Below are 9,621 nucleotides of genomic sequence, written 5' to 3'. Positions count from 1 at the left end.
CTCCTAACAGTCCCCCAGGGGACTGAGCCCCATTTGCCCACCACAGTCACCTGCTCACGAATGCACCCCATGTTGGCCCCTTCCCTTCCCTCTCTTACCCACTCCCTCTCCCTGGCAAGTCCTGGGATCACCTCCCACATACTCTACTGGTACCCAAATCCTTGTCTTATGGGCTCCTTGAGGGAACCCCAGATGGGCTAGGCCCTGCGTTTCACTTCCAGGAAAATGCAGACTGTTCACCGTGATCTACAAGACCCTCCGTAGTGCAGCCGGTTCCCTCTTCATGCCCTGCCATCCACGCCAGCCATGGCGTTCTCTTGCTCATCGTCAAACACACCAGCCACGTGTGGCCGTGCTGTTCCGCCCCAGCACTCTGGGCTTCCCCCACCAGTCTCCTTCTGCCAACTCCTCCTCACCCTTCAAGTCTCTGTCTAAATGCCAACCCACGCACACAGGACTTCCCTGATCACCCTCTATGCCGGCCATTGTGTCTTCCTCAGGCTTTGTCCTTCCTCCTCCTCCTCCCCCTCCTCCCACCCCTCCTCCTGTCTCTCCCCTCCTTCCCTCTCCTCCTCCTTTCAAATAGTTAAGGCTCCCTGTTCTTTTTTCTAACTGTTTGTTTTGAAATAAGGTTAGACTTACAGAAGAGCGGCAGAAACACCAGTTGCAGGTTCCTGTGCACCCAGCACCCAGCGTTCTCTAATGTCACCATTTTATTTGGCCTGGTACGAGGCTCACAACCAGGAAATTCATACGGGTACAGCGTTCCTCATTAACCTACTGACCTCATTTTCAAGTTTCAGCAGGTTTTCCATGAATGTCCTCTTCCTGGTCCAGGACCCCTTCCAGGAGCACTCACTGCCCTTCGTTGTTACATCCCCCTCGCGTCCTCCGCTCTGGGACGGCTCCTCAGCCTTTCCTTATCTTCCCTGGCCTGGGCATTCTGAGGGGCACCGGCCAGGGATTCTGTGGACTGCCCCCAAACTCAGGTCTGTCTGACAATGGCTCACGATTCCACCCGGGTTGTACGGTTCCGCCGGGTCCTACAGGCACCCCTGTTGGTCCGCCTCAGTGCGGGGTATCAGGCGATGCTAGAGGTGCCGTGTCTCATCTGGGTAATGCTCACCTAAATCCCGTGATTATGAGTGTCTGCCAGAGTCTGCCCTGGGAAGTTACCTTCCTACTTTTCAAATGAGTAACTATCTTGAGAAAATTGCTTTGACACGGTACACATATTCTGTTTCTCCTGAAACGCTCGCCCACGGATTCTGGCATTCTTCTATTGATCTTGTTTCTCACACACTTTATCTTGTCTCCTTACTGCCTTGCTTCCCTCATGGGACTCGTGGCTATTGGAAATATTCTTGTTCACTTGTTTCGGTCCTCCCCTGCACAGAGACCCTGAGAATGGAGACTGGGTTTGTCTTGGACACTTCTGGGTCCCCAGTGTCCAGCCGGGGGCCTGGCACACAGTAGGTACTTAGCAAATATTGATGAACAAAGAAATGAAATGACACCAGTCAACAAATCTCAGATGCTCTGGTGGCACCCCAAGAATGAGGTGTGTTCTAGAAAGAAAGATCTTCCCCCACTTCAGGCTTCCATTCAAATGTCCCTGCCTTGGGGAGACCTCCCTTGAGCACCCTAATGATGGCTGCCCCTCTCACAGCACCAGCTTAATTTTCTTCACAGCACTTCACATTCCGAAGTTATTTTGTTTGAGGGCTGGTTTCTTCATTTATTTAATTTGTTTATTGGCTGTCTCCCCTTCGCTGAGCTAAAACATAATCTCTGTAAGGTCAGGGGCTAGCACATCGTCCTGTGCAGACAGAGCCCTCTCTCCTGCAGTGTTTTCTGTCCCTGTACGTTTAATTATCCCCGCATAAAACCTGGGACCTTGGAGCAGAAAAGGTGGGAAGACAAATGAAGCAGTCTGACCTCAGACAGCAGGCCTGTTCGTTTGTAGCCGGATAACTGCCCCAGTGGGGGCCAGGCTGGGGCAAAACCAATGGGGGTGGGGGAAAAGCCTGGGGCAGGGAAAGTGGCCCAGCCTCTTCTTAACAGTTGCACTTGGGTAGGGATTGTCCCCTCTCTGCATGCCGGCTTCCTCCTGGGAGAAATGGGGAAAGGCACAGTCCCAAGCTCAAAGGGTGATGGGGAGGGTCCATGAGTATTTGTGTTCAGAAAGTGTTTTACAAATGGGGAAGCTGAGATGCTGAGAGGGGAAGGGACATACTCAGGCAGGAAGTAAGGGCCATATAGGACCTTAAACCCCGCTCCCTTTGCACCACTCCGGTCTCGTCTGGGTCCACAGAGTTATGCCTTTGACCTTCAAGCTGATAAAGATAGATCTGGAGACACAGGCACAGGAATACACGCAGACAGGGAACAGAGTCATATAAATACAGAAAAAGAATACACAAGACAGACTCACAACAGAGTTAGCAACAAACATATTGAGACAGAGACATGGAAAGACTGAGGCAGAAAGTTAGAGAAAGGAACAGAGGCAGAGGCTGAAACAAAAGAGGTAAAGACAAAAAGAGACAGTGACAGAGAAAGGGAAAGGTAGAGAAGGAGGGACAGACAGAGAGACAGAACGGCCCAGGTCAGCCTGCTGGTGATGGGTCACTGGGTTTGTTACAGACCCTCGCAGCCTCCCAGTCCTCCTCCCACCCCAGCCCCCCAGGCCACACTGCTCTGAATCACAGTTCTGTTGGGTATGTATGTGTACTGCATACCCACCCATGTGCAGGCAAGTATATCATTCAAATTCGCAGGAGATGCAGCCAGGGAAGGAAGTCGATATGACTAACTTCCAGGAAAATTGCAGCAAACACAAGGCACATCCCATCACCCCATCTGATATGTGTTTTATATCTAACAGTCGGAGGAGGCAGACGTCTCTGCTCTATCTTCTCTGGGTATCACTGAGGGAGGTCCCTACTAGAAACATTTCGGGAGGGAGATGGGCGTGGAGCAGAAAAAGAAAATCAAACTTATAATTGTACCAATGTCTCTTCTGTGAGATTCTGGAAGGCTTACCATTCCCTGTGAGATAGTCGTGTGAGGATAGTAGGCAAAAAAGGAATATATTGGTTCATATCACAGGGTACAGGTGTTGTGGGGCCTTCAGGCTCAGCTGGATTGAGGTGCTCAAATGATGTGTTTAGGACCCGGGTCTAGCCACTCTGTTTTCTGCTGTTGGGTATGTATGTAAACTGCATACCCGCCCATGTGCAGGCAAGTATACGCGTTCTTTTGTTCTCAGGCAGCATCTTAGTTTGGGTTCCCCAGAAGCAGACTCCCGAGACAAGGATTTGAATGCAAGTTATTTATTTTGGAAGTGATCTCAGAAAACACTGGGAAGGGAGTGGGGGAAGGGAGACAGGAAAGGGAAGGTATTTGGTGAAGGAAGCATTGTCAAGCAAGTTATCAAGGTGGCAGCTGGAGTTCAACATGCTGGGGACTTCTAGGAGATGATGAGGGATGTGTACCCCAGTTGTCTCACTTGAGTCACTGGTTCTGGGCCACCCCCAGGGATGTTAATTATCCGGCACACCCAGACTGCCCTGCATGTGGGCAGCAGAGGGAATACCACCCTGCCAACACCTTGGTCTTGGACTTTTGGCCTCTAGAATTACACGACAATAAATTTCTGTTTTCAGCCACCCAGTTTATGGTACTTGGTTACAGCAGCCTGAGGAGGGGTTACGCCCTATTTATCAACTTCCCATCTTTGGAGAACTCTTTCTCAATCTTTATCCCTATCATCACCCATTTGTTCCTTTACTTACCAAATAGTCCTTAAAGATCAACTCACCTATTGTCTTTCTTTAAAAGGAAACTTTGTGAGAGTCATAAATAAAAAAACCCATGTCTCTTGCCACAGAGAGATGGGGCTCACAAAAAACAAAGACACAGAAAACAAAATGATGTTTTAAAATTCTAGTGGGGCCAAGAACCTCTCTCCTACGGGAATTAGCAACTGCCTGAAAGGCATTGAAGATGGTCGCACCAAATAAGACTTTTAGGAAAGAATCCCCAGGGGAAGAGAATTGAGAGGAAGAGACATCACTATGTCCACGCTCTCTCTTCTCCTCCACACCCACCCACTCATGCAGGGCCGTCATCCCCTCTCAGTCTCTCTCTATTCCCTCCCCTCTGTCCCACTCCCCAGTCCCTTCCCTGATTCTCTGGCTGCCTCCTTGGCTTCCTGGCCTCTCTCTCTCCAACCCACGCTCCACCCAGCAACCTCAGGGCTCTTTCAGAAACACAAATCTCTTCATTTCAGGAGTAATAAGTGCATTTGTTCCCCTTGGAAAAAATCCAAACTATGAAGAAATACATAGAGCGGTGGTGGGAAACACAATCCAACCATGTCCTGCCTCTGTTTTAAACTTTTCTATGGCTCCCATCATTCTTGTGTAAACCCCAAGGCCACTGGTGTTCAAGGTTCTGGTCTGGCCCTGCCTACCCTTCCCCAACTCTCTCCCATCCTTGAGTAAGACCGTCTTCCTGGCTACTCTGAATGGCTGCTGTTTTCAGTCATTCTTCCCTCCTTCCCTCCCTCCCTCCATCTCTAGCCCTATTTCTAGCTCTATCTCTTGCTAACCTCAGGACCTTTTCACGTGCCATTCACATTTCTGGCATGTTATTCTCTGGCCCCTTACACCAGATTCCTCCTTATTTACCCTCCAGTGTCAGTGTGGTGACACTTTGCCGTTGGCTGGCCTCACCCAGACATAGACCCTGGGATAAGGATTCCAGTGTGTGTTCATTTCCTACATTTGCCAGAACAAACTACCACAAGCTGGGGGGCTTAAAACCACAGAAATTTAGTCTTTCACAGTTCTGGATGCTGAAAGTCCAAAATCAAGGTGTTGGCAGGGTTGGCTCCTTCTTGGGAGCTCAGAGGAGAATCTGTTCCTTGTCTCTCTCCTGGTTTCTGATGGTGGCCGGCAACGCTTCTTATCCCTTGGCTTTTAGAAGCACCTTTCCAATCTCTGCCTCTGTTTTCACATGGCCTTTTCCCTGTGTGTCTCTGTGTCTTCTCTGTCACTGGCTGAGGACCGCTGTGGGAGCTATTAGACCAACAGAGAAAAACCTAAAGAATAGTCAACTTAGCACAATGCAGTTGAGAAGAGAGAATTCTGTTCCCGGCAGAGGGAACATTTGCAAAGTTCTAGAGGTCGACAAATCATGATGCGTTTGGAACATTGAAAAGCATTCAGGTTTGTGAGATCGACAGGGGTCGACCATGGGGGTGCTTGTAGGCCACAGAGGGGAAGGTGGACTTTCTCTGGAGGGCAGTGGGGGGCCATGGGAGAGACCGGAGCATTGCAGAGACCACAGAATTGAGATTTTAGAAAAATCCCTGATTGCCATGTGGTGATGACCTGGAAGGGTTGCAAACTGGAGGCAGGTCTGCTCCGGGAGAATGACAAAGTCAGACCCTATGCTGAGCACTAGTTGTCTTTTATCTCATGTAATTCTCACACCACCAGTTCTACAAGATAGGTTCCTCATCATTATGCCCATTTTACAGGTCTGAAAGCTGGGGGTCCAGAGAGGTTAAGTGATTTACCTGGCGTCACACAACCTGGCAATGGATGAGCCAGGAACTGAGACTTGAGCAGGCTGCCTAGCTGGGTAGGAGGCAGACTCATGGTGGGAAAGTTTGGGGATGAGGAGTGGGAGGATGTGGGACTGATGCCAGGAGCTCTGGCTGAGGAATGGGGGACAGTTGGAGACAAAACTCTGAAGTAAGAGAATAAAGCTGGTGCAGGAGGCCTACCGGGCAGTGAGGACTTTTGACCACCCACCCCTGCCAGCCCCACCCTGACCTTCTCCCTCCCCTCAGATGAAGTCCAATTAGACTCTGAGGACATATGAACTCAGACCTGAGTCATGAGAGTCAGCCACAGGGAGAAAGGGCATTGTAAACAGAGGAAATAGCCTGTGCAAAGGGCCTGGGGCAGGACCATGCCTGGCATGTTGGGGAAACAGGGAGGAGGCCTATGGGGCTGCAGCAGAGAGAGGGAGGAGGTTTGGAATGTGGGTTTTAAGAACTGACCTCATGCGGAAAGGGTGCCCTGAACAAGTCTGGGTCCTTCTAGGAACCTCAGAAGGGGGTAACGTTGCATCTTCCTCGTTGGGTATCTGGAAGGTGCAGGGAGTTGATGCTTGTAGTGTGAGTGTGCGTGCTGGATCCCAGCGATTGGGGGCCCCTCACCCACATAAGGCCTCATACTCGTAAAGTCCAGGAGTTGGGGAAGCTCTGAGACTCCCAGAAGTTTTGTCCGAGGTTGCCCAGGCCCCCAGGTCAGAGACCCAGGAATTCTGCCTTGGCCATAGGCCCAGGCAGCTGGGAGCTCTTGGGGACAGGATGTAGCAGGACGATGTCACAGAGGCCGGAGCATCTAGAACCCGGAGGGCTCCTGGCCTCGGTGTCATCTGCCAGGAAGGCTGCCTGGGTAGGTCAGTTTCTCCTGAGACCAGCCTTCAAAGACAATGCAAAGGTGGCTGCCACCAGGAGCAGTTTCCGCCTGAGGCCACCCAGGTCTCAGCCACTCTGCTTACCTGCCTCTGAGCCCCCCATTCAAGCTCACTTCCGTTCCATCCTGGCCACGGGCTCCTGAGAGGCCCTGGACATGCCCGAAGGCCTCCCGTCTGCCGTTCTCAGCGGGACCTAGGGCCACAGCACAGCAGGATGAAGAGGGGTGTGGCCGTGGGGTGGCAGCAGCCGGCCCTGGCGGCAGTCCAGGCCTTGCTGATCCTGTTGGCTCTGCTGGGCCCCTCGCAGGCGGTGGTGCGGACCGTGCTGGATGGCAACTTGAGCACAGTGGACTTCGCGGATCTGCCTGCCATGTTTGGGGTGCCCCTGGCCCGCGAGGGTGTGCGGGGCTACCTGATGGAGGCCAGGCCGGCCAATGCGTGCCACCCCATTGAGGGCCCGCAGCCGGCAGGCAATGGCTCCCTGGGCGCCATTGTGCTGATCCGTCGCTACGACTGCACGTTTGATCTGAAGGTGCTGCATGCCCAGCGGGCCGGCTTCGAGGCCGCCATCGTGCACAATGTCCGCTCGGACGACCTCGTGCGCATGGCCCACGTCTATGAGGACCTGCGGCGCCAGATTGTCATCCCCTCGGTGTTCGTGGGCGAGGCCACCTCACAGGACCTACGAGTCATCATGGGTTGCCACAAGTCAGCTCAAGTCCTCCTGCTGCCCGACTACCCGCCGTGCCCCGACCTGGACTGCCACCCCGTGCTGGCCATCGCCTGGGTGCTGGGCCGCACCCTCACCCTTCTCATGTCCACTTTCTTCATCCTGCGCAGCCTGTGGAACTGGGTCTGGGCCTGGTGGACCCGCAAGCCAGCAGCGGTCAAGATGCCAGCCTGTCAGAAGGCCCAGGTCCGCACCTTCACGCGGCTTAATGACTCGTGCGCCATCTGCCTGGACGAGTATGAGGAGGGTGAGCAGCTCAAGATCCTGCCCTGCTCCCACACCTACCACTGCAAGTGCATTGATCCCTGGTTCTCCCGGGCCGCCCAGCGCTCCTGCCCCGTGTGCAAGCAGTCGGTGGCAGGCACAGAAGACAGCTCCGACTCCACCGTCCACAGTTTTGGCGACGAGGACCCCTCTCTGCCTGGACACCGGCCCCCCATCTGGGCCATCCAGGCCCGGCTGCGCTCCCGGAGGCTGGAGCTGCTGGCCCAAGCCAGTTCACACCGCTGCTGCAGTGCCACCTCCGTGCGAGTGGCCGAGGCCATGGCGTCCTCAGAGAGGCGCCCAGACCCATTCTGAGGCCCACAGCTCCCGGCTAGCGAAGATCGGGATGGGGAGGGAGGAAATGCATGTTTCTAGTCTGGAGAGAATAAAGTGGGTTTGAAAGCGGATTCGTGCCCTGGCTGCTCTGGGGCCACACGGCCTCTGGCCTCTCATGCCACCTGTGTGACAAATCCCAGATTAGCCCAAAAGGCTGGCTCCCAGTGTCTTTGGGTGACTGAGAATTTATGGGGTGGGAGGGAGCATTGAAGGTCGCTCTGGTCATCCTGCCAGAGGTGGCTCTGTGAAGGGGTCCCCATGCCTTCATTCTAATCCTGAGCACAGGGGCTCCTGATCCCGTATATGTTTATTCATTATTCATTTAACCTTTTTAAAAAAAAATAAACTTTTTACTTTGGGATCATTTTAGATTTTCAGAAAAGTGGCAAAGGTTCTAGAGAGTTCTCATGTACTCAACTTGCCCTGATGTTCACGTCTTCCATAAGCACAGCGTGTTTGTCACAATCAAGAAAGCAACGTGGGTATCTTATGATGAACTAAACTCCAGATTTGATTTGAATTTCCCCCATCATTCCAACTTTTTATACTGGAAAATGTCAAACACACCCCAAGTAGAGAGAATAGAATAATGACCCCTCACATGTACCCATTACTCAGATTCAACAATTATTTCCTCCTGTATCTTCTCCATTTCGACTTATTCCCCGCCCCCCCACCCAGTATTTTGATGTAAATCCAAGATTTTTTTCATCTGTAAATATTTCCGTTTGTGTCACTAACGCAGTAGTTCTCAACTGGGGTGGGGATTTTGTCCCCAGAGGACACTTGACAGTGTCTGGGGACATTTTTGGTAGTCACCACTGGGAGGTGCTATTAGTTTCTTGTGGGTAGGGCCAGGGCTGCTGCTCAAGGCCCAGGACCACCACTCACAGAGAAAGATCTGAGAGTGGCCCCAAAGTCCACAGTGCCGAGGGGAGAGACCCTGCTCTTCAAGATAACACCTCTTAAAAAACAACCCCACAAATTTCAGTATCGTGTTCAAAATAACAATTCCTTCATAGCATCAAATACCTTCAGGAGGACACCTGGAAATGTGAATATTGATGGTGTACATTTCTTTGGGTTGTCTGAATCAGGATCCAGATAAAGTCTCGAGTCGTTGATGGTCTCCTAACTCTCTTAATTGAGAGCTTTTCCCTCTATCTCGCACTTTTAATTTTGCCTTACACTTTATTTGCTGAAGAACTGGGTCATTCATGCTGCAGAGACGTCCCTGCTGTAGGTTTTGTCGATTGGGTGTCCCTGTGGTGTCATTTAACATGTTCCTCAGTCCCTTATATTTCCTGGGAATTTGTACTTGGATTCAGAGACCAGCTCAGATGTGTTTTAATTTTATGGCGATCAGATAAGGTGCTTCTTCGGACCCCAGAATGCCTGCCCCACCTATACTCCACCCCCTTCCTTTAGAAGATTTGGGCCATATGAAGGGGTCTTCTGGGTAATGAGTGACGGGCTCTTGCTTGGCCATGTGGCAAGCATGATCAGGGAAGTCATGGATCTGAGACTGCAATGGTGAGAAGGAGGTGAGCGTGCAGGAAGAGTGTTCCAGGTAGATGGCACTGCATGTGCAAAGGCCCTGAGGTAGGACTGTGCCTGCTGTGTGGGAAGAACAGCTAGGAGGCCCGTGTGGCTGGAGCAGAGTGAGCGAGGGGGGGAGGGACGTGAGGGTAGGTTGTGCAGGGACTTGTAAAGCTTTGTAAGGAATTCGGTTTTTATTCTGATGTGCTGAGTAAAACCATTGGAGGGTTTTAAGTAGCTCAAAGTCCCTGTTA

At 52.0% G+C, this 9,621-nt stretch overlaps 1 protein-coding gene across 1 annotated transcript; it reads left to right on the top strand.

The window, feature by feature from the left end:
• The first annotated feature begins 1,001 nt into the window (after positions 1 to 1,001).
• ZNRF4 (zinc and ring finger 4) lies at positions 1,002 to 7,807 on the top strand. The gene is given in 3 exon segments (XM_074338704.1): positions 1,002 to 1,115; positions 6,607 to 6,708; positions 6,710 to 7,807. Coding segments are annotated over 3 exon segments (1,314 nt in total).
• The last annotated feature ends 1,814 nt before the right edge of the window (positions 7,808 to 9,621 follow it).

Source organism: Rhinolophus sinicus, linkage group LG07, assembly GCF_036562045.2.
Source record: "Rhinolophus sinicus isolate RSC01 linkage group LG07, ASM3656204v1, whole genome shotgun sequence".
Taxonomy (NCBI): Eukaryota; Metazoa; Chordata; class Mammalia; order Chiroptera; family Rhinolophidae; genus Rhinolophus; species Rhinolophus sinicus.
This window is presented reverse-complemented; position numbering and strand designations above follow the sequence as displayed.